This window comes from Corylus avellana, chromosome ca6, assembly GCF_901000735.1.
Source record: "Corylus avellana chromosome ca6, CavTom2PMs-1.0".
NCBI classification, from domain to species: Eukaryota; Viridiplantae; Streptophyta; class Magnoliopsida; order Fagales; family Betulaceae; genus Corylus; species Corylus avellana.
Window position 1 is genome coordinate 12,930,510 of NC_081546.1, and position 25,461 is coordinate 12,955,970.

Here is a 25,461-nt window from a genome sequence, read left to right on the forward strand (position 1 = left end):
CGTGGCTGAAGAAGATGTTCAAAAGTTGGGTCTTGAGACAAAGAAGCACCCTACACCACATCGTTTGGAGTGGCTCAAGAAAGGGAACGAGGTAATTGTATCTAAACGTTGCCTTATGAATTTTTCCATTAGGAAGAGATATAAGAATAAGGTGTGGTGTGACGTGGTGGTGATGGATGCATGCCACATACTACTCGGGAGACCATGGCAATATGATTGGAATGCACATCATGACGGAAGGAAGAACACCTACAGTTTTTTGGTGGACAATGTGAAGCCCACTCTCCTACCTAATCAGGGAGAAGGGCCCAAACCTTCAATAGGGACGGGTCAAACTTTGTTGGCCAGACATGAGTTCATAAAAGAGATGCTAGAATCGGATTGTGGGTATCTACTAGCGGGTAAAGAAAGCAATAAAATATAAGAGGTTCCGAACGAAGCCAAGGGATTAGTAGAAGAATTTGTAGACGTATTCCTGTTAAATTACCCGATGAGCTACCCCCTCTTCGTGACATACAACACCAAATTGATTTGGTGCCGGGGTCGAGTCTACCTAACCAACCACACTATCGCATGAGCCCTAAAGAGAATGAAGAGTTGAGGTGACAAGTAGAAGGGTTATTGGCCAAAGGGCATATTCGAGAGAGTTTGAGTCCATGTGCGATACCGGCTTTACTCACTCCCAAGAATGATGGTTCATGGAGGATGTGTGTGGATAGTAGGGCCATCAACATGATCACTGTGAGGTATTGGTTTCCTATTCCCCGGTTGGATGATTTGTTGGACCAATTGAGCGGGGCAACAATATTCACCAAACTGGATCTACAAAGTGGGTATCATCAAATTCAAGTACGGCCAAGTGATGAGTGGAAAATAGCATTTAAGACGGGGGAGGGGCTCTTTGAATGGTTGGTGATGCCATTTGGATTGTCTAATGCACCTAGTACATTTATGAGAGTGATGAACCAAGCTTTTCGGCCTTCTATAGGGAGGTTTGTAGTAGTATACTTCAATGACATACTTATTTACAGCCCCGATAGAGCGACACACATTCAACATGTGAGGGAAGTACTTCAAGTGCTCCGGAAAGAGAAGTTCTACGCATCGCCAGCCAAGTTCTCATTTATGACAGATTTGGTGCTTTTTCTTGGCTATGTGGTGTCTAAAGACGGGTTGGCGGTGGACGAGTCGAAACTGGCGGCCGTTCGTGATTGGCCCATTCCTACTACATTACTTGAGGTGAAAAGTTTACATGGATTGGTTTCATTTTATAGGCATTTCATTCATGATTTTAGCACCACCATGGCACCTATCACGGAGTGCATGAAGGGGGGAAAATACTCTTGGAGTGAGGTAGCTACTGAAGCATTTGAGTTGATTAAGCTCAAGTTGACATCGGCCCCATTGCTTGTCCTTCCGGATTTGAATTGCCATTCGAGTTGCATTGTGACGCTTCCAAAGTCAGCATTGGAGCGGTCTTGAGTCAAGGTGGAAGACCAGTGGCATTCTTTAGCAAAAAGTCGAGTGGCTCAACGCTCAACTATAGCACCTATGGCGTAGAGTTTTACGCATTGGTGCAATCATTGAGGCATTGGAGCTCTTACCTAGCCTACAATGATTTTATCTTGTACTCGGATCATGAGGCGTTGAAGCACCTCAATAGTCAAGATAAACTATCCTCCCGGCATGCAAAGTGGGCTGCATATGTGCAACAATTCTCCTTCACCATCAAACACAAGTCGGGAGCTTTGAACAAGGTGGTCAACACCCTTAGCCAGAAGTCGACACTCTTGACCACTATGGCGAATGAGGTAATTGGTTTTGACCTTTTAAAGGATTCTTTATCAATTGACCCTCTTTTTGGCCCTATTGTTGATGATGTATCTTCGGGAGCTCTGATTGATTTTGGGCTTCATAATGGGTTCATCTTCAAGGGCACTCAGCTATGCATTCCCGACGGTAGTCTCCGGTTGCGGATTATTCAAGAGTGCCATAATGAATGACACATGGGGCAGGACAAAACTTTTCAGCTCGTGGCGGAGAAGTTTTATTGGCCAAGCATGAGGAAGGAGGTGGAGAAATCGGTGCCCTGTTGTAGGGTGTGCCAAGTATTAAAAGGAGCGGCTACAAATGCCGGTTTATATATACCGCTACCTATTCCGGAGGGCCCATGGACTAATGTGAGCATGGACTTTGTGTTGGGTTTACCTCGAACCCAAAAAGGTAATGATTCCATCTTTGTGGTAGTTGATCGATTTTCTAAGATGGTTCATTTTATTGCGTGTAAAAAGACTGCAGATACCATGAACGTGGTGCAATTGTATTTTCAAGACGTCTACCGCCTCCATGGCTTACCATTGTCCATAGTTTTAGACCACGACACGCGATTCCTTAGCCACTTTTGGCAGTACTTGTGGTAGTTATCTCACACAAGGCTTGATTTCAGTAACACTTACCACCCACAAATGAACAGGCAAATGGAGGTTGTTAATAGGTCATTGGGGGCGTTGCTTAGGAGTTTGGTGGGTGAGCACCTCAAGTCATGGGACTAGTAGTTGTACCAAGCTGAGTTTGCTTACAATCGGTCCATCAACCGGAGCACTGGCTTTAGTCCATTCACCATCATCTATGGGAGTAATCTGCAGGCACCATTGGATTTAGCACCTCTCCCTGATTTAAAAAGGATACACACCAAGGATGAGGACCTTATTGCACATATACAAGTGGGCCACAAGTTAACCATCAAGAACCTACAAGAATCAATCGCAAAGTACAAGGCGGATGTGGACAAGAAGCGGCGTGCTTTGGAATTTGAAGAAGGTGATTTTGTATGGGTGGTGCTAATTAAAGATAGATTTTCTATTGGTGAGTACAATAAGTTAGCGGCTCGCAAGATTGGTCCGGTAGAGATTGTGAAGAAGATCAACCCCAATGCTTATCAGTTGAAATTGCCCAGCCACATTAAGACATCCGATGTTTTCAATGTCAAGCAACTTGTGCCATTTATGGAAGACTCATTGGAGGAGGATGCGAATTCGAGGGTAAATTCTGTTCAACCTGGGGAGGATGATGTAGACTACAAAGCCTGGGAGTATATGACGAAGACCCGAATGGATGATTGTGTGAAGACGCCCTGAAAGATGGTGACACGATCCCAAACTCGCGCAGCAACGGAGGTAGTCCCTGGAACTGCGATCAATCGTACCTTGATTGCGATCGAGCGCAGTGCACTTGATATGGAGAAGGTCGTCTCTGGAACTGCAATCGATCCACCCCTGCATCTGCCATCGAGCGCACAAGTCCCTAGAAGTGCGACTGAGCCTGCGAACGAGTTCACGGTCGAGCGCACAAGTCCCTACTAGTGCGATCGATCGCACTATACCTGCGATCGAGCGCACTCAGGGAATTCTATGTTAATTTTCCGCTGTTATTTGCTTTAAAACGGACTTTGTTTACTTGTTTTACTAGGATTAGGGTTTTGGGAGCCCTATTTCCGTCCTTTATTAGTATTAGGGGTCTTGGGGCTATAAATACATGATTATAGCCTCTTATAAAGACAATTTATATTTTTTGATCAGTTTTCTCTTAATAAGAATTACTTAGAGGATTTTTAATAATTTTCCTTGAAGCTTTAGATAGACTCTATAGTTTTGAGAAGAATTCTCAGATCCTTGATAGACTCAAGATCTAAGAATTATTTATCCTTCTTCTTGTATTGTTTTATTCGCTTCCACTTAGGCAGGCTGCATCACCAACCCTACTGAGAATGGATAATATCCCGGGTAGACCATACATGATAGTTACGACCTATTACAACATTAGTTTTTATGCATTAAAATTTATAGGTGATTGCCGCTGGAATTACATTACTTATTATCAAAATAAAACTTTACTTTTATGGTATAATAATAGAGACAACATCTCATTCAATTTCTTACTAAAAAATGCACGTTTATTTTCATTCATAAATAACTGGCTCATTTTATGCTCGATTGTGAGATTTACTTACTACATCTTTAGACTTACGCAGTTATTACGGCTTGTAGGTTACTAAATTTGAGGGAACATCTTTCACAGAAGGGGTTTGTGGCATGTTCACCACATCAGATTATTTAAGATAAGCCGGAGGCCTACTTTGTATAATCAAGTTTAACTAGAATATTCGCATCTTGATTAGTAACTCCATATCTTTGCTTGATGATAATACATGCTTATGTTATGATTTTTAGATTCCTCAGGTTTATTAATTTCACATTCCAATGCATTTACTTTGATTATGCTAGAGATGGGGCGATTCCTCTGTTAGCTACCAATTAGTTTTATTATGGTAATTGCCAGTAATCCTACCAAACTGGTCAATGCCATTTTTGGGGGCATTACTGTTAGGGCTTACATGTAAGGATTATGACTTTTAGTGTGTTTATGCCTAATATTAGAATGAGATTGTAGTGACTTGGAGTTGAGATGTCCGAGATTGTGGATGAGTGATTGAGGTATGTAATTGAATGAAACTATTCATTTTTAACATGCGATATGTCAGCAAATTGAGCTTGTTTTATTCTATGAGCATGTTTTATATTAATAATACATGATGTTATAGAAGGAAATATGGACAGTTGTCTCACATAATTTATTTTCGCTTTTCGCTTGTTTTTACTTTTATATATAAATTAACGTTTAGGGTAATACCACCGGTCAGTTACCAGTTAATTGGCCTAGAAGAATTATTAGTAACACTCCAAATTAATCAAAATTATTTGATTTAATTTTGGAGGTGTTACAAAAATATAATTCAGTTAGAAGCCGTGGTCAGCTGTGAAATGAGGTGAGTTTGTGGTTTTAAAAATTAAAAGTTTTTTATTTTTTTTAAACTTGATAATGCTCATTTGCAAATGTCTTAAATGGTAGTAGCGCCATGTGAAAATTCAGACATTTTCTACTATGTGGCTTTATTTAGCCAGACTCTCTACCCTCACCTCATGGTCCAAATCCACCCACCTTCGTGGGGTGGGGGATGGCTCACGAAGGTGGGTTGTTGAGGAACCCTACCACTACCCACAAAGACGATTTCCTCAAGCCACCCTCTTTTTTTTTTTTTTTTTTTTTTTTTTTAAGAGAAATGCTGATAAGGCAAGAATATTCACATGGTAATGTTTTACCACGTCTTACATGGTTTTTTTAACACGGGAGAAAAAAATTTGTTAGTTTTTTAAACATCAAAGGGATGGAAGGAGTATTTTGATAAACATAAAAAGCAAGTGCACCAAGTTTATCACTTTAAAAAACCAAAAATATTTTTGATAAAATGGAAAATGTTAGCCCTACGACTAGTGTATAATTATTTTATAACTTGTTGGCATATGTTAACAAACTTTTTTGGTTACTAATATGAATCACATAATAATACATGTCAACAAGTTATAAAAAAATTGTAAATTAGTCAAGGAAAAATATTACTAGTAAGTATTTAGCCTTTATATTTTTTTAGAATAGGGAAAAAAAATCGCTTTATTTTTGTTTTTTTAGTGAATCGGAGATGAGAATGTAGACTTGGAATAATTTTCTTTTTTAATAGACGTTGGAATAAGTTGAATTCTCAAAGGGGAGCCGAACCTCGTTAAACGGAAATTATTAGTTCGAATTCTGAATTCGAATTTAGGTTCTTGTGGGGATTTGACAGAGCCTTTGGGTTGGGAATGTGCGAGTGTGGATAAGTGTTACAGACTTACAGTGTAGTCGCTTTTTTCTACTTGGCCTCGTTATGTAACAATGCATGAACACCTGGCGACATACACACATACACAAATGTCAGGATATGTGTTGGAGGTCGCCAAGTTGGGGCTTCGCCATGTTTTCAGCGAGGGGAAGAGAAATGGGTCTTCAACTTTTCGTCCCAACTCCTACAATTCAATTTCACAACATGTTTGGAGCTCTACATCCTCTGTCGGAAAACTAAAGGCCAAAGCAGCAAAGTGCCGTTGTGCTTCATCGGTCAGAGCCGCCCAGCAAGAAGATGAAAAAGAAGAAGAAAAAGAAGAAGAATTTCAAGTACTGTCGGCTTTGAGAACCAATTTCAACGATATTTTAATCATTGAAACTCCGAATTCCAGGATGCTGCTTCTCGACTCTACTCGTATGCTCTATCTCTCTCTCTCTCTCTTTAGACGACTCCTTTTGAGCCAGCTATTTGTATGTATTTTTCTTTGTCGATATATGCAGAAAATGTCCATAGCATTCTTTACAAGGACCGGAAATGGACTGGTTCCTATTGGGTATGTCAGCTTCTCTTTTTCTTTTTTTTTTTTCTTTTTTTTTTTTTTTTTTTTTCTGTTTTCTCCCCGGTCTATTGTTCTTGGAAAGTTCGCTATCTTGTGCAATTCATCTATGTAACATGATACTTGAAAGCAAATAATTGCTGCGAAATAGGTACATTACTCGAATGAATTTTGGAACTTATAAGGTTGTGTCCCTTTCTGGTTTTGGTTTTACTGCTGTCACAGAAATATCTATAATATAGTTTATACCAAAAAGAAAGATGTCTGTAATGTGAAATGAGTACGTCTTATGTTAGATTTCTACCTTTTCATAGCTCTCACAACATGCTTGATTGTAATATTTTTATTTGAAATGTTGGTCTTGAGGAATGAGGATGATAAGCTGGATCCTGAGGCTTTTAAGCTTGCTTTTCTTGACGCTTTAGCGCTCAAAACATAAAAGAAAAGGAAGAGGAGAAAAGGACAAGGTCCACCACTAATGAAGTCCAATTTCTCTTCTAAGAGATTTTATAACGACTTAGAAAAAAGCGCTATACACATTTACGCTATTACTCTAAAAGAACTAGTAAATTTGGAGCTTTCCTAAAATCACTTATATAGCCTAGTTTAACATAGCAAATATGGGTGTCTTTATAACCCATCCACTTTGTGTGGGTTATTAATCTTTCCAATATGGAATTAGGGTGTTACAAACTCTTTCCTTAAACCCTTAACGTCTTCATTAGGGCCACGCCATGCGGTGTCAACAGTTCCAAATGGCATTACTAGGGTCTCTGATACCATTTGTATCAATGCACGGAAAAGCGTTATCCACATTTGCGCTATCACTTATGCAACCAGTTTCACCTAGTAAATAAGCAATGTGAGACTTACTGCCCATAAGTATCTTTATAAACCATCTACTTTATGTAGGCTACTCATTTTCCCAATATAAAACCAAGGTGTTACAGATTGGTACTTGGAGAAAGTGGAAGGGTCCAGTGGATTATGCATTAGTTTCTATTGTTTATGATATTCTCATTATAAATTCTCTTAATTCTACCAATGATGCTTTTAACTAGATAGAAGTGTACTTTCAATAACAAGAAACTAGTCAAGTACTGTCACCAAGCAACCGTGTTTAGTTGTCTGGACAACATAGATCCATCATGAGTTGATAACCTCGTGGCGTTTGTTCAGTTGTTCAACTGATGATGGATCTGCATAGATCCATCATCAGTTGCTCTTGTATTCTCCATTTTGAAATAATCCGGTAGATATAAATTGTTGTCTCCATTCTGTTGCCTCTTTCTAGCATTAAGGTAAAGTTTAATTTTTTACTTTTTTTAAAAAAAGTTTGTGTCAAGGTGGATAAAAAGCTTAAGCATAGTCTGGAGAAAATCTTCTAAGTTAGTTTTCCGCTGCTCATTTGAGAATCTCTTCGTAGGTGTGTGTCTTTTGTCCCTCAAGAACTTTTTGGTGTGGTTAATGACTTGGCTATCTTGAGTGATGAAAAATATGCATGTTTATTTTGAGAACTGATTGTGACAGTCGTTATATGAAAATAATTCCAAAGTCCATGGAAGGTACTCAGGTCAGATACCTCATGAAGATTATAAATTGGGTAAAAAGAGCAGAGGACATGGGGAAGGGAGAGAATTGATAATTACCAGTTAACCATTTTTAGGCAGAGTGTTCACACAACTTATGTTTCTTCCTCTTGAAACAGGCATTGATGAGCCATCCATCTTTATACAAATCTGATTGTGAATTATTACTCAAAGATTCCTCTGTCATAGGTTTTAGAGCCAACCATGCTATAGTATGATGATTTCATGCTATATGCCAAAACTTTAGGTGGAATAACTTCTTGTGATATCCTCTAGCTATTTTCTTGTTAACAATATTTTTTTCTGTATTGGTGAGTGGCAAAAATGTTCACATCTGAAGGTTGAAGACGTGTTTGTTTCTCTTGTACTGACAGCTGACCTAGGAGAGACAATAAAGTCAGACTTAATGAATTTTCTATATGAAAACACCGGTCAGATTGATCAACACAAATGACTTTATTATGTATGAACCTATAGCTATTTTTGTCAATCACAATGTAAAGATTTCTGTCCTTACTAATCAACTATCACATGGTTCTATGGTCATGCTTTCCTTGTCTTGAAACTTTCGTGGTATTGCATTATGCTGCAGGGACTTTGACTTTGCCATGCAGATGATAAGTGACTGGTAAATTTACCTGGTTTTCTGCCTTAACTAATATGCATTTTCCTAGGGAAGATGAGGAAAGTTTAGAGTATGACAAAATCTATGCTTTTTATGCATTTTGGAGGGAAATGGAAATATTATATCATACTACTGATCTCAGATGTCCATTCATCATTCAATTGATTAAATTTCAAAGTTAACATTAGTTAGTCATTATTCTCAAATTCTTTGTATTGCGAGAAAGAAAGGATAGAACTGTAAGGAAGTCACATCTTGCTCATCCTCTCTCACTTGCTGTGTATATATGTAAAATTTTTGCGTGTCTGTGTGTGTACTTTTGTATGTCCACATACTTGTTTGAATTAAAAATTGAAAAAAAATTTCATCCCTTCCACTTGTTCTTTAATATGTTGCATCATACAGGATGAGTTCGCTAGCTTGCCGGCTATTGTTCCAAAAGGTCCCATCGCAATCTTAGGTTTGGTAAGTCTTTGGAATGACATGGAAATCTTCTTTGAAATTATAGTAATATAATATTTTCTGAACTACACTTGCAATTTCATCTGTGAAGTAATATTATTCTGTTTTAGGGTGGTGGAACTATTGCTCGTCTAATGCTCGACTTGTGGCCTTCATTGCAACTTGATGGCTGGGAGATTGATGCAATTGTAAGGGACATTAAGTATCTTTCCAAATACAGTTATATATATATATATAATTTGAAAATATGATGGTTTCTATCATGATCTGTTTTCTTCATGATAAATTAACTTTCATCTTGGATTATGGTGGTGTTTCTTTCTTTTTCTTTTTTTCCCTTTAGGATGTAGAGATGGTGGGCTATTTAAATCAACAACATAGGACACTTGTCAAGCAGTTAGTCAGTTGCTGTCAGGAGTGCAATTTAGATTTTTAGACTTCATGGACGAGTGACCATCCAACCTGTCAGTTAAAAGTTGAGATGTATGTATAAAGATCCTGGACCTACTTCGTGCTTGAATATGCCAGAAATTACATTGATTCTCAACTAATTTTCAAAAGGAAGCCTATAAAAAATCTCTTGTATGCAGCCCAAAATTTGTGATAATTGAAAGGCATTGCATTGACCCATGGAGACAAGTGGTAGTAACCATATAAAGTTTATAAAAGACATGGAAAAGATGCTTCCAATGACCAAACTTAAATTTGGCATATCCTTGATGATGTAGGGCCTACTTGGGAGCTCGCATAATTTAATTGAAGTATAATTTGGTTTTATTTTGTATTTTGACTCACTATAGTACTGGGTTTCACTAGTTATCTTTTTTTTGGGTTTAGCAATTAAAGCATAAGGAGTCCCAGTCTATTAGGGTTAGGCATTAGATGCCTATAAATAAGGATCTATAGGTTTTCTTATGCGATGATGACTGAAAAGGACAAAAATTTCAGCAACTATTGCTATATGAATTTCGCTAGTTATTGTTCATACAGTGTCGCGGGTACTGTTCACACAGCACTTGTTCTACATCACTGACATACTTCATATATGTATAAACCTCTAAAACTTACTACCAACTTGAACTACTGTCATGTGAAAACACAAAAAGAAGTTGGGACTAAGAGGTCTAAGGACTGGAACTCAGAATGCGTGAGATTGATTTTTGTCCTCTATATTCTACAAACCAAACCACCTAGTTATTCCTACTAGTGTATTTCTCTAAAACAGTGAACAAGATATCATAGAACTTCTCTCAAGAAGTATATGCTCTATTTCCATTTTATGCACATTGTACCGGGCTGCATTTATATTTTTTTCAACTTACTGTATAAAAGTAATCAGTTGCATGTGAGGTTGTGGACCAATTTTGTATAGTATTCTTAATGTGCAATTTATCAGCTGTGGGAATTTATTAGTCATAGGATTTGAAACCCCCTTTGTGTGGCAACATTAGGATTTAACAGGGCTTTTCATTTTTTGGATGGTTATAATTGTTTGGGTTGTCTAGTTTTCTGTCAGCTCCGAAGGGATATTTTGGGTTTCACTACAGGATCAAATAAGATCACAATTTGCTAATTTCCTAACTCTGTAAGATGGGTAGAAAAATATGTCAGGTATGACTCTGACATCAGATGTTATCTGTATTACAGTGATCTTAATTGTTTTAACAAAATCCAAATGTTTTATTGCAATGATATCATATTTGCATTTGTTAATTGCTTGAAAGCTTTTTTTATTCACAGGTGACTGCATCTTTACCTGATTTTTGCATTTCAGTTGATTGATAAAGCAAGAGAATATCTTTGGCTGTCGGATCTTGAGAAACGCACTGTAGCTGGTGGCATACTCAATGTGTGTATTGGTGATGCGTTTTCACAGTCAGTTAATGTGTCTGGAGGATATGCTGGTGAGATCCTTGTGTGCATTGCTTTTTGTATTACTTATTTCACCTCATGTTCCTTTTGAATGGTTTGAATGTAGGAAATAGAATTGTGTTTTAGGGTATTTTATTATATGCTTCTGGATGGGTTGTTTGCCTTGTGGTTGCTTAGTGGACCTCTTTACCATTCTCAAAAGAAGCAAAAATAAATCAAATTAAAAAAAAAAAAGGTGAAGCAGGGTTTCTATTGCAATACCAGGAAGATTTTAGTTAGCTTTCCTTTGTTTCAATAACTTGTGCTTGCAATGATTATCAGGCATTGTTGTTGACTTGTTTTCTGACGGAAAAGTATTGCCACAGTTGCAAGAGGTATGCATCTCGTTTCATTACATGTATAGTTGGGCTTTGGCTTTTGATGTGCTGTCTTGGTCTTTGAGGTTTGATATTTCTGGTTCAAACAAGCATTTGTGTTTTCCAACACAATATTAGTGCACTTCTTGATTTAACCTTGCTGAAAGTTTCAATCATATCTTCAACTGTTTGGTATACTCCACTGCAATCATTTTGCATTTTGAGTTGAGGTTGTACACTGCAGCATCCTCTGTTGTATGATGTATATGATTACCTATATGTAATAAGTCAAGGTTTTCATCTTGTCATCTACAACCATTGCTTGGCATACTTGAATATGTTTCCACATTTACTTCTTTATTGAGTTTTCCTTGCTTTCTGAGTGTTCTGAGTTTTGGCAGGTCACAACTTGGTTAGAATTGAAAGATAAATTGATGCCCAATGGTCGTATCATGGTGAACTGTGGTGGCATTGATGAAGCATCTCTTGTGATGGATGAAACACTTAATACTGAGACTTCTTCAATTGATGGAACCTGGGTGCAAAATTCTACCGTGAAGGCACTATCAAAAGCATTTCCTGGACAAGTAGGGATTCCTCTGCTGAAAATTTATTTTGTTCATTTGATTGCCAATGTTGCTGCATTCGATCTTTCTTCAAGAGTTCTACAATAATCTTGCATTGTTCAAATTAATATTATCGACAGAATGTATGATCTTTTTTTACAAGTCATCTAATATCTTTAATTATTGCTTATCCATATATCTTAAATATGGAAAAGGTCTTCTCCTATTGCAAAAGAAATTTAAAAGGTTGAGCTACTTTTGGAATGTCCAACAAATTATTTAATGAATTTATTATGATTAAATTAAAATAAGTTAGATTAGTGTGGAAAAATTACACTTAAAAAATTAATAGAGAAAGTCTATTAATTTAATTTTTAGTGAAAGAATATTATGGGGTTAGTGGGGTAAAATAATATAAGATGGTAATTTCTTATATTATGGGTCATAGTGTAAAGCCCAAATAAAAAGAGAATTAAACTACCCATGTTGGCCCAAATATGAATTTCAAGCTTATGGCCCATTTTTTCTTATCTTCATTAAACTAGAAGGGCATTTCTGGAATTTTACACATGCAACTTATTCCCTTCTCTTGGCTCATGTGTACTCCTCATTCCTTTCCCCTCTTCTCTCATTTTTCCAGCACACATCCGGTTCTTCCCAAGAGAAAAGTGAGACCAAACCTCACTCTTGCAAGGAGAAAAGAAGGAACCCGTGTCCCCCTCTCCTCTCCTCTCCCTCATATCACGCCCAAAGCAGCCATTTTCTTCAGCATTCTCTTGCTCCTTTCACCTTTCTATGGCTTGGGCTCTAGAAAGGTGAAAATGGGAATGTAGGTGAAAAAGGGAATTTTCGAACATCGAATGCCCATTTTTGCATTCGTTAATTGCTTGAGCTCTAGAAACTAGAGAAAGGTTGATACTTGATTATAACTGTGGAGTATCTCTTTAGAGAGTGAAGAATCAATGGTTGGCAAGGCTAAAAAACTAAATAAGTGTACTTTAATTTGTGGTTAACAAGAAAATGGGATTCAACCCTCTTAAGGCAGTTAGTTTTTCTCTTGCTTCCTAGTTCGAAAATGGGATTCAACCCTCTAAGGCAGTTAGTTTTTCTAATTTTTCAACTCATCTAATTGCAGTTGAGCAAGAATTGCCTATTTTGCTCACTCATTTGGCTAGTTTTTAGGGAAATCTATTTTGAAAACAAAATATTCTGTCAATGTTGGTAACAGAAAATTAATGACATAGTATATCTGTTGTATGTGTCGCAAACCTCACAGCTGAGTTTCAAAAGTGAATGTAGGAAGTCCACTATGTTGATTTTAATTTTAACTTTTTTTTTTAAAAAAAAAAAAAAAAAAAAAAAAAAAAACACTAGGAGTAAACTAGAGGGTCTGCCATAAAGTGTTGGCTAGTAGATGTCCAAAAGTGAATTTTTTAAAGTTTATTTGATGACAGATTAGGGGCATCAAGTATGAAAGTGTTGTAGAATTAGAGTCTGGTTAGGTTGGTAAGATGTTGGATTTGGTTTGGGTCACCTATTTGCCATCCTCATCCTAAACCGTCCTTGGGTTTTACCTGGAGGCTCCATTCTTGCCTTATGCATTAAACTCATCCTTGTCCAGTTGCGCTCTGCACCCACCTGAAAAATTTTCTAGAAGTAATCCCAAATAGCCTAAAAATGGAGCTTATTGAATTGAAATTTGAAACAGCCTTAAAAGAAATAGGAAAAAAGAAAAATTCAAACTAAATAATTTTAACAAAAATTTCAAGAAATCAAAATTACTTATTGGGGATGTAGAAGTTAAGTAGGTGATAAAGTAGGCATGGAAACAAAACTAACAAGGGTATCATTTCAAAAAAATTGCCTATACTAGATATGCCTTAATTTGTAAGATGGAAGACCTGTTGATATGATTTTCAACCCATTAGGAGTACCTTCGACTGGTCAAAGATCTGGGGACAAAAACAATTCAGGGAAAATTTTAGTTTTAGTAGGGTACCCCATACCTGCCCATATGCTTAACGTAGCGGGGAAAACCGATCCCATTGGAGGTGGGGCAAGACGATACCTCCAAGTGGAAGAAAGTTCCAATCCTACATCTGAACTAGAGTGTATAAATGCCCTAGAAGTCTCAGAGGTGTTTTTTTTTTCAAAAAAAAAAAAAAGGTTTAGAAGCTGTTAAGATCCAAGAAATTTAAGGGATCAGAAACAGGACACACAATTAGGATTGTAGAAGACCCATAGGTAATTTCTAATAATTAGGACTCAACCTTGCAAACCAGAATCCCAAGCTTCAATGGGCTAGCTTGTGGAGAGAAAATATAAGAATGCAGGAGGGTTCTTCATACCTCATAATTCTCCACATCATAATGCTTAACTTATAAAAGTTCCCCAAATGTCAGAGACTGAAGCTTGCAAGTTTCCTGCTTAAGCTGGTGCAAGTTTGCATAACGCTACTTTATCATTCCCTAGGATTGTTAATATCAATTATTAAGGCGCGTGTATCTTTCTGATTTTGTAACTTATGATGTGCTTTTGTTGTTGGCATTGTTTTTCTTAGAGGTCTGCATCGACCCCCTCAGGTGGTGGGGATATGAGATGTTGAACCTGACCGCTAGATCTGGCGGCAGGGTCCCACCAATCTGACCCTACCGGCACCTAGTCTGGTGGTGGGGGTACGAGATGTTGCACCGGACTGCTGGGTCTGACGGCGGCTATTTTGTCCACCCCTGGTTTTTGTTCTTTGATAGTTACTAAATGTGTGGTGCAGCTCTAAGACAGACGAAGAAAGCTCACTGTTTGAAATTTGACTAATGCAGTTAAGCTGGAAGAGAATGCCAAAAAGCTGTGGTGAAAATTATCTAGCATTGACAGGAGCTTTGCCAGATTTGAGTTCATGGTCTGCTGCAGTGCCAGGTCCTCTGAGTGTGAGTGTAAAGCAATGGAAGGCTTGACCCTAGAAAAAAAGGTTGGCTGCCCAGAAAAACATTGATTTGTATTTGTTAGTGCATCTCCAGCAATGTTATTGATTTTAGCTAACTAAAAGGCACTCATTTTTATTTTATCTATTACTTTTTCAATACAAACCCCACAAGGTTTTTTATGCAAATAGAGAGTAGTAAATGGTAAAGTATCGATTAAATGATTAAATTAGCTTGTTATTAGTTTAAACTTTTCAGAGAAGCAGTAGTTTAACATGATATCAAAGTCAAAGGCTTGGGTTCAAATCTTTACTTCATCAATTCACTCAATTTCAATTAAATATTCTACTTGTTGGGCAGGAGTTTGAGCATACAAGTGAGGGGGAGTGTTAAAGCATTACTTATTAATTAAATGATTAAATTTGCCCTTTTTTTTTTTTTCAGTTTAAACTTTTCAGACAAGTGGTTGTTTAACGGTAAAAGCATCCTCGATGGTTTAGCCATTTTACTAAAATGGCAAATGAATAGGACAAAATATACAACTATCAGCTTATCTAAATGCAAATGCAAAATATGTTCATGAATTGTGTCATCCCAAATGTCGCATGACATTGCTCATGAACACATTTATTTTATTTATTATTCTTTTCCCTGTAACGACTCTAAAATTAATTAACTAAAGTAATTAATTATGTGTAGTGCTCTCAAACTAATCAACTTATAATTAAGTAGAAGTACTATTTATAACAACAAATATTAAAATAAAATACAACGAAAAAGAAATATTGATCTGAACTGTAAACTATTACCTTTGGAGCATCTTTTACTCGAGTTTACAAACCAGAGCCTTTAAAGGAAAAACAACAAAACAAGTTTACAGGGATACAACAACTGAAAATACATCAACTATTGCCTGTATGTGGCCCTAGCGAAAGAAACTCTAAGTCTCTAATATTCAACCTTTGCACTAGCACCTGCTAAATTTTAAAATAAATAAATATTGTACAAGTGAAAAAATAACTGCATAAGTACATGACTTAAGAAATTACTCGAAAACTTTGCCCATGCTGTGAGCCTCATTTAGTTGAAAAATTATATATATGAAAGGAATGTACATTTACAGAATATCGTCGAGTATAAAGTAAAATCATATTGAAGATCATTATTTCTGCAATCATGCCAACAGGAAAAATAGTACTTTTATAAAATCATTAAGGCACATTATAGAGATAATACATCACTGTTTAAAGTAGAAACCATACTAATGAGAAATACAGTATAATATAATATCCATAAATAATAACGGTTAATAACCATCCTCCATATGTCCTATTTGTAGCCTTAACCATTTTGGTTTGCATGCTTCGTTGAACATATGATGCCGCCCTGATGCCTCGATCGAGGTGTACAGCAAGCCATCACTAGTAGTCTAATCAGGTCCGACCCGAGGAGATTTACATTTAGGGTGTGACCGCTATCCGTGGATTTGCTGTGTTGGTCACTCTGGTAAAAGCAAACTAACATCTTTAACTCTAGGATATATATATAGGTCAAGTCCATATAGTGTGTACGCACCATATATTCTTCACTTCTTATTTGTACAACACACAACATTATATTTTCAAGTGGGGGACATAATTTATTTCGTTAGTAAACAGTGAATATCAATGTATGTGTAAAACATCATTCATAAAAGTATTAAGCTCATAACATATTTTTTTATAAAAAGCATAAGCAACAAAATGCACAGTTTATAAATAACATAATCATATTTAATGGCATAGCATCTCAACCTAACCAAATCCACTTGTACTAGGGAGTCCTAAAGCCCCAAAAGCAAACACTTTACAAACTTAAAGCATATTTAGGTATCAAAAGGTTCATCTTTAATACAAAACCCTTAAAGGTGTGCCTTTATTACCAACATGGTCTCAAACAATATCAACATTCGAAAACAATGTGTATGAGTGAGTAAGGGCCTATTTGGAATTGCGTTTGAGGGGTCTAAAAGTGCTTTTAATACTCAAAAAGTCCGTTTGAAAGAAAAAAAAAAAAAAAAAAAAAAAGGTACTCATTTGGTAAAAAAATTAAAAACACTTTTAAGGGTCCTAAAAGCCTAAAAATGGTCAAAACGCATTTTTGGCAAAAGCTTCAAAATAAAGCTTTTGCCCAAAAGCTCTTTTTGACTTAAAAACTATATTTTTCAAACGCAATCCCAAACAGGCTCTAAAGCGCTAGTTCAAATTAATGCTTGCACAAACAAGCCACAAAACTTAATAATACATAAAATCATGAATAACTTATTTTGCAAACAACACAACTTACAATCCAATCTAAATCCATACTTTAAAAAACCGATTGATGTGTTTACACGGAAGCAAACCAACTAATAATAACAAAAGAGTTTTGGATTATACAAGAAAAGATGGAGGTTTCTTTCTTCAAAATACAAGAAACCCTAAAATTGGCCCTTCTTTCTCAATCTCGCTCTCTCTGTCCCTCTCTAGGTAGCTGAGAATATGGATGTACAAGCGGGGCGATTAATAACCGCTAACAACTGTATATTAACCGTATAACCGCATAACAATAAATCACCGCAATCGGATAACTGGATAATCGCCTAAGCTGGTTGTGGTTACCTGTTTTATAATATATATTATATATAATAAAAATAAATTAAAATTATTAATAAAATATTATAAACTTTCGTGCAATACATAGATAAACAGTGAAACTTTTTAATTTGATTTTTTGTATTGAAGATACGAAAGGTCATTTCATTATTTTTAACGTCCAGCAACTGATTGAGGGGGTATATTGCATCATATTGAAAGTTCACAAGGTGAAATTGAGAGTTTGAAATTTGGGAGTGTCTTTTCAAAACACGTGGTAATTTAGGGTTCATGGATCTTAAGTAAAGCTATAAAAAAAAATTAAAAAAAAAATGTTTACAGTGATCGAATCGAAGGGAGTGAGGATCGAGTTTCTCGTGTTTTAAATGCACAAAAATTGTCTACCAATGAGCAGTGATCAATCACGTGTGGAATGATTGATCACATTTTTTTTTTACAAACAAGTTTAATTTATAGAAAAACTTTTACAACATGATTGGATTTCTCCAAAATTAAATTTATCTCATTTTCAATTATGTTGTAAAAATTTATTTGTAAACCTTAAAAAGAGTTTGAATTTGTAGGGTATTACACCCTCCCTCTTTCTTTAACATATTTTGTTCTAATTTCTCACTTTCTCTAGAGAAGGAAAGAGTATAGGCCAAATCAAAAACCCATCACCCTATTCTTGCTCCTTTTTCTCGCGGCGAAGCCCCTCTTGAAAGCGATCTCACCCTTGCCTGAAGGCCATGCACGACTTTCACGACGTTCTTGTAGGCGATCCGATGGAGGTTCACGGGGAGGCATCACGAGGAGGCATTACTAGCTGACGGCCACAACTTTCACAACGATTTGTGATATTTGCAGTTGCAGGTCGAAAATGGCCAGTCAATTTGAAAGAACACGTCTGATTTTCGTGTGGATAAAATTTTTTTAAAGATGCTTATTTTAATAAAATAAAGAAATTTAGATAGAGCGTTGGATTGACATTTAGAAAAGTGAGTAGCTAAACTATTAAAAAAAAAAAAAAAATTTAATTAACCATTTTGCATAGAAATGTAGATAGACAATTGTGAATGCTCTAAGCCAATAAATTATTGAAATGAATCATAGATATATATACAATCTACAACTCTTCCTCATTCCTCTTTTCCTCCTCTCCCACTTTGAATAGACAAATATATATATATATATAGTCTACAACTCATCTCTCAACACAGGATCCGGCTTCCATGCCGTTGGAAAAAGTGCCGCAAATTCATCTCCAGTATATTTTAAGTCAAACGTGAAACGACATCGTATAGTAACGTTTAACACATCTTGACGCCATTTCAAAGGGAAGGAAAAAACACATCTACCTTGCCTGCTTCAGTTCCCTTGTCGATAGAGCTTTTCACAGAATTCCCCCTTAATACCAGGGCAAAAAGCCCTCAATATTTGGTTTTTTTTTTTTTTTGATGAATAAGATAACAAACTTCAATTACTGTGATGCAGAATCAAAGAAGATGAAATAGAAAAAGAAATCTGTCTACGTATGAACAGCTAGCTCTTGGGTCTCAACTCTCAACGCCTCTCTCATTCTATCTGTCACTCACCAATATGAACCATTTATTGTTTTTATACAGTAGAAATCAAGGATCATGTATATTTATGTAATTAATATGTACAATTAATAAGCAGGCATAGGATTCCCAATATCTCTCATTAAGCCACAAAGTTAATGTTGTGTGTAGTGTTCGTAAAGGCAACGGCACCAGACGCCAGTTGTGTTTTGTAAATAAATACATATATGTATCTCCCATTGCATTACGTTGAAGCAATATGCATATATGGGTGCGTTATTATTTCTTCTTTCTGGGTAATAATTATAATATATAAAATATGGTGTTTTAATTTCTTCAGCGTGTTTGACCAGGAATGGAGAGACAGAGAGAGAGAGAGAGAGAGAGGGGGTGATTGGGAGAGATTGCGTGGGAATCCCTTCGCGGAGGCCGGAAACAAAGCCAGCCTCATCCGGGGTTTTGTATATTTGATTAAGAGAACCGAGACCTTGATTTGTGTACACCGTTGTATCACCACGTGTAAATCCCACGGACTTTAGGGATTTTTGCTTTCTCTTCCCATACGTACCCTCTTCACGTGCCAAACCCACCAATCTCAATTTCTCCATCCACTTTTTTGCTTTTCCACGCCTGTAACGACTTTAAGGATTTTTTTTTTTCTTTTTCTTTTCCTTTTTAATGCCATAGAATTACAACATGATAGTGAAATCAACCATTTTTATTTTTATTTTTTTACAAATGCTAGTCAAAAGATTAATTTTTATTGTCACATTATTAGATTGTATGACTGTTATATAGCAGTTTGCTAAAATATAGAATTATTATTTTTTTGCAATGAGTAATGCTATTTAGGGCAGCCTATTTGAAATTATGTTTGAGGAGCCTAAAAGTGCTTTTAACACTCAAAAAGTCTGTTTCAAGAAAAAAGTATTCGTTTGATAAAAAAATTAAAAACCCTTTAATTTTAAAGGTACAAAAAAAACTTAAAAATGACAAAAACACACTTTTGGCAAAAGCTTAAAAATGAAGCTTTTGCCCAAAAGCGTTTTTTTGACTTAAAAGCTCTATTTTTCAAACGCAATCCCAAACAAACTCTATCATATGACTGTGGTATGACGTGATAGTAAAAATTAGCCAAAATTTTTCTCTTTTCTTTGTAAATTAAAATGTTGATCAAATGAATAATTTTTTATGGTCACATTATCTAATTCATTTATAATCAACTTCATTTGCAGCATCTTATATATTATCATGATTTATTGAATATGATCTTTGTGGGGTTCATGGTATATTTGGTAATATATAAAGGTACACCTAGGATCCGGAATCATGATTCATCATTCTCAGCACCCATCACCAAAATATTGCAATGGGTGTTTAATAAGTAATATGTTTTGAATTTCTAAAACAACTCCCGTGTTTCACACACTTGCACTGAATTTGATGCAATTTCCAACTTGGGTGAACATGATTCAAGGAAGCACTTACTGTACGTATCATATATCATCCTCTCAAAGTTTGACTTTACCTCACATTCTTACAAAGAGAAACCAAAGAAAAAGAAATTTCAATTTCAATTTGGTAATATGTTTGTAGAACACCACTTTTCTTTTCTTTTCTTTTCTTTTTATTTATTTTTTATTTTTTTTATTTTTAAAGAATACTGCTATATTTCTTAAATATTGTCTCACAATGCTAATAGAGTAGTTCTAACAAACCAATTAAATTTTTCCTTAATAAGGTTAAATAAGACTGCTACTTCACTATTATGAGATATATATATATATAAAGAAATATGAAAAATATTAACACCAATCATTTTTATGATTAATTTATTGAATTTGTAAGAAAATAGAAGAATAACTTATTGTTTTTATTTTTATTTTTCTATGGGCTAAGAGAAAGGTAACATAAAAAGTGACAATGTGTTGTAGTTCATGGGGGTATAGTGGCAATACGTTGTAGTTCATGAGGGCAAAGTGACAGGTTGATTGTCTGAGTTAATGGCTTTGACTGACGAAATGGAGTTTTTGGTACAAAATAGTAGTTCATAGGGACAAAGTAGTACAATTGACAATTCATAAAAAAAAAGTGACAAGCCGTTATAATTCATAAGGGCAAAAAGTTGTTTCCTATTTTTTTTCCCTCTCAGGCAAAGAGAAAAGTAACATAAAAAGGATAATATTAATAAATGGGTAAAATAAGAGGCTGGAATAATGGAATGAAAGGGAAAGATCCTTCATTCCTCTTTGACTCTGACCGTGTGTATGCATAATTGAAGACAGGTAGATTACACTGCGAATTTAGCTAGACAGAAAATAAATAAAATAATAAAAATAAAAAATTATTAAAAACAAGAGATAAACCGGTTCAAATAATAATTGACAGTTAAGCAGATTTTCTTCATCCTAATGAGGCGATTTTGTGGAGTAAGGTCTCCCATTCAACGGACATTTCCCATAGGACTTTTTTATTTTCCTCTCTTCTGGTAAATAACACCAAAACACTCTTTTGATCATATTGCATAGAGTAATGATCGTCACAACAAGCCACAGCACCCACATTCTTTATTAATTAAACTATATATATCCCTTTTTATTATTTTAATATTTAATTTTCCTTTATTTCTGTGCCTTTCTCTTCTCAGGATCACTCCTAAAAGCTTTGCACTGATCCCCACACATCTCTCTCTCTCTCTCTCTCTTTTAACCCCACGCCGTGCCCTTGAAGCCAAGATATTGGCAACCTCAACTTCAAGCCTCCGCTGTCTGCTTTTCTGGGGTCGCCGGTTGTCTTTTTTTCTTTGTTACAAAGGAAAAGGGTTTCTGCTTGCAGAGGTTTGCTATTTATAGTCTTTGTCATTCGTTTTTTCCTTTTTTATTCTCCTTTTATCTTTTTATGGAAATCTTCGGGTTCTCTCTTTGTTACTACTTTGATTATAAGGCTTTTACAGTTGCTTCGTTGAGCTAGCTAGCTGCAGCGGGAGAGATGAACAAAGAGCTTGCTTTATATATTTAACTTTTTATCCCTTTTTTTTTTCTTCAAATTATTTTTTTCCTTTTCCTTTGTTATGGGGTTGGGGGGTTAAGTTCATCTCTTTGTGAAAACAAAGCAAATATTGTTTAAGATTTTCATACTTCACTTCTGGAATTTACGGTTCGTATATATGCTGTTGGAGAGTAGTAAAAGAGCATATATATATGTCGTAAGGTCTTAGAATATATATATATATATATATATATTAAATTTAGGCGATCAATGGGAAGAATATGGTGGCATGGTTGCAGCAACCCTAGAAAATGTCATGAATGCATGAAAAGTTTCATATGATATCTTCATTTTAAAACTCGGCTTAATTTATATATGTTTCAGCCTTTTCGATCATGATCTACCCCTCCATTGCTATACTTTTTAATTTCTACTTTTTTTGTTATATATATATCGGGTGTGCTTTTAAGTGGAAAAGAAGAAGAGTATACTACTAATGAGTATATATTTTAGGGCTTAAAGTGATCTACATGCAAAACATCTTTGAGCCTCCCTCCTCTTTGGATATATGTATTTATATGCCCCCTTTTGTGAGTTAATTAGGTAAAGACTTCATCGAGTAAAAGACTTATCTTTCTAGGGTTGTGGAGTTTGTGCATGCATGTAATTTGTCATGTAATGTGAGATGCTTTATTTTTCAGGGGTCATAGACTTGAGATATAAGATCGACAATGATGGCAGGGAATGGACAGCTGACAGTTCCTCCAGGATTCCGATTCCACCCAACAGATGAAGAGCTTCTCTACTATTATCTAAGGAAGAAGGTCTCCTATGAAGCCATCGATCTTGATGTTATCAGGGAGGTGGATCTCAACAAACTCGAGCCATGGGACCTTAAAGGTAATTAGATGCATCATCATCATCATCATCATGCATGCATGTCTCCTTCCACCTCCATCATCATCATATATATCTTCTTCCCCTAACACCTCAAATAAACTAATATTGTAAAGGCCGTGTAATTACGACTTTATTGCCACACGCGGCAGCCACTTTGTCAAAGTCAAACCGCATATCCAGGGTGCGACTTGACTTCATTTTAGAAGAAAGTTGTAGAGAGAGAGCAAGAGAAGAAGAAGAGATCAACAGAAGCAACAAGAGAAAGAGGAGCATGGAAACGGGAAAAAGGGGAGTAGGAAGACAAGAGGGAGACGACAATCAGTCAAAATTCATTATAAGCTGCTTAGTACAATAGAAAACTAGGTTTAAATAGATGAGAAATGCTAAGGTTAATTTCCTTACTGTTTTTTTGGTGTTATTCTAATCCTATAATATGGATATTGTTTCCTAAAAAAACAAAAAGAAACTTATTCTTACTTTTTAAAAAAACTTTTTTATAAAATAATATTCACGTAGGATCATCAGAACACCAAGAAAACCACATGAAGATCGGTAACATTTCTTTAACACTAATCCTAATCGTACTTGGGCTAATGGCCCTCTAAAAGACCATAAATGAGGGATGCATTTCTTTCCTTTTTTCTACACATGACAAACTCTAACAAATCAGTTTAGGGATATGGATCCAAAATATTGGCCCAAGTCCTTCACTATATATCATTTCATTCATAACTTGCAAAGTCCAAGGTTGTCGCTCTAGATTTTATCCCCATGAAAAATCAGTTAGCTGACTTGTTCGTCAAACCATTAGATAGTTCTAGATTCGAGTGTCTTAAGAAAGTTATTGGTGTATAATGTGTTAGGATGCCATACAACATATGTAGTGCATTGCATTACATTTTCTTTTGTTGCTTGAATTTTATTTATTTTTTTCTTTTGTTTTTACATCCATTTGAAAATTTTGTTTCGATGACACATGATGCAGAGAAATGTAGAATAGGATCGGGGCCTCAGAACGAGTGGTATTTCTTCAGCCATAAGGACAAGAAATATCCAACCGGAACGCGAACCAATAGAGCAACAACAGCTGGTTTTTGGAAGGCAACGGGGAGAGACAAAGCCATCCACCTCAGCAATGCCAAAAGGATTGGGATGAGGAAAACCCTTGTGTTCTACACTGGTCGTGCTCCTCATGGCCAAAAGACTGACTGGATCATGCATGAATATCGCCTTGACGACGATAATGGCGCCGAGGTTCAAGTAATTACAATACACCCACCCATCCATCCCCATAGCTTGTTGAATTAGGATCTTTTCGAGTTTAAATGAATTAAAAAATATCTTGCAGTTATATTAGAGGAATATTTTTGTCACTTCAAAAAGTGAAAAGACAAAAATACTCATAAAATATAACTAACTGGATACTCTCGAATTCATTTACGGGAGAGAATCCTGTTACATAGCTTGCCATATCATTAGTTGCTGCATGAAAATAATAGTTATGAAATCATCACTTATTCTCATAACCTAAGTTGATAGAGAATGATTAATTTAATAATATAATTAATATTTTAACACTTTCTTAGGGTAAAAAGATTATCCAGTTAGTGTAGTTTAGATGGGTAAAATTGTCCTAAAAATTAAAATGACAATTTTACTCCTTTAAAAATCACTAACTAGCTACTCTCAATTTCATCTAAAATGGAGAGGATCTTATTCATTTTCTCGGTGTGAGCTCAAACTCCTTAATAAATTAATGAGGTCTAATATATGAAATATTTATTTGAAATAGAATGTAAATAACGGAGGCAATGTTCGAATTTAAAACATTTACTCTGATACCATATTTTAAATTTCCACTTATCTCAAAAACTTGAGTTTATAAGAAATTATTGATTTAATTATTTAATTAATATTCTAACAATAACTCCTTCACTTTGATTGATCAGCAGGAAGATGGGTGGGTAGTCTGTAGGGTTTTCAAGAAGAAGAATCAGTGTCGAGGTTTCCAACCAGAGGGTGGTGCTCAAGAAGAACACTTCACTCATACTCATCATATGAAGGCAAGTGGTTCTGCCCCAATACAAAACCATCTACAAGGGCTATACGATTACACCTTTGATGGGCAAACTCACCTCCCACAGTTGTTCAGTCCAGAGTCAGCAATAGCCCCATCCTTCATATCACCTGTCTCTTTGAACACCATGGACATTGAGTGCTCTCAAAACTTGCTCAGGCTAACAACAGCAGGCGGCGGCTGTGGGCTGATGCAGCAGGAGAGGTTCCATGGTGACTGGTCTTTCTTGGACAAGCTCCTTGCCTCTCATCATCAGAGCATGGATCAGCAGCACCCACAGAGTAAATGCAACCCTTCATCTCATGTCACTGATCATCATCATGTGGGTACCTCAAGTCAGAAATTCCCATTTCAGTACCTTGGCTGTGAGAGTGACATTTTGAAATTTTCCAAGTAAATTAATTAACCTCACAGTTTTCTTTGCTAAGATGTCTGCATGGCATGCAGAAATCTGTACTCTTTATATTAGCATATTCCTAATAGATATTTGGTCGAGATTTTATCCCTTCTAATATAAGAGTTTACTTTTGTTTATGGAAATGTATATATATGTGAGTCCAAACTGTTAAGAACAAGTATTCATAATTATGTTTCTTTTTCTGTTTTCTAAGTTAATTGTGTTTGTTTACTTTTTGTTTATATTTATGGTTAATTTG

General features: G+C 35.8%; 2 protein-coding genes across 2 annotated transcripts; both read left to right on the top strand.

The window, feature by feature from the left end:
- The first annotated feature begins 5,673 nt into the window (after positions 1 to 5,673).
- Positions 5,674 to 14,841, top strand: LOC132184619 (uncharacterized). The gene is made up of 8 exons (XM_059598313.1): positions 5,674 to 6,133; positions 6,220 to 6,272; positions 8,895 to 8,954; positions 9,062 to 9,139; positions 10,726 to 10,855; positions 11,145 to 11,197; positions 11,581 to 11,766; positions 14,565 to 14,841. Exons 1-8 carry the CDS (start codon positions 5,770 to 5,772, stop codon positions 14,697 to 14,699), a joined length of 1,059 nt encoding a protein of 352 aa, XP_059454296.1. The 5' UTR covers positions 5,674 to 5,769; the 3' UTR covers positions 14,700 to 14,841.
- A 7,709-nt stretch (positions 14,842 to 22,550) lies between these two features.
- Positions 22,551 to 25,202, top strand: LOC132185650 (protein SOMBRERO). Its single transcript, XM_059599415.1, has 3 exons — positions 22,551 to 22,728; positions 23,714 to 23,988; positions 24,681 to 25,202. The coding sequence occupies exons 1-3, from the start codon at positions 22,560 to 22,562 to the stop codon at positions 25,200 to 25,202; spliced, it is 966 nt and encodes a 321-aa protein (XP_059455398.1). The 5' UTR covers positions 22,551 to 22,559.
- Positions 25,203 to 25,461: the final 259 nt, after the last annotated feature.

Excerpts from the sequence above, each read along its gene's own strand:
- LOC132184619 (XM_059598313.1), top strand. The coding sequence starts at position 5,770 with ATGCATGAACACCTGGCGACATACACACATACACAAATGTCAGGATAT. Across the intron at positions 6,134-6,219 it reads GCTGCTTCTCGACTCTACTC|AAAATGTCCATAGCATTCTT; the intron begins GTATGCTCTATC and ends CGATATATGCAG. Across the intron at positions 6,273-8,894 it reads AATGGACTGGTTCCTATTGG|GATGAGTTCGCTAGCTTGCC; the intron begins GTATGTCAGCTT and ends TGCATCATACAG.
- LOC132185650 (XM_059599415.1), top strand. The coding sequence starts at position 22,560 with ATGATGGCAGGGAATGGACAGCTGACAGTTCCTCCAGGATTCCGATTC. Across the intron at positions 22,729-23,713 it reads CGAGCCATGGGACCTTAAAG|AGAAATGTAGAATAGGATCG; the intron begins GTAATTAGATGC and ends CACATGATGCAG. Across the intron at positions 23,989-24,680 it reads ATAATGGCGCCGAGGTTCAA|GAAGATGGGTGGGTAGTCTG; the intron begins GTAATTACAATA and ends ATTGATCAGCAG.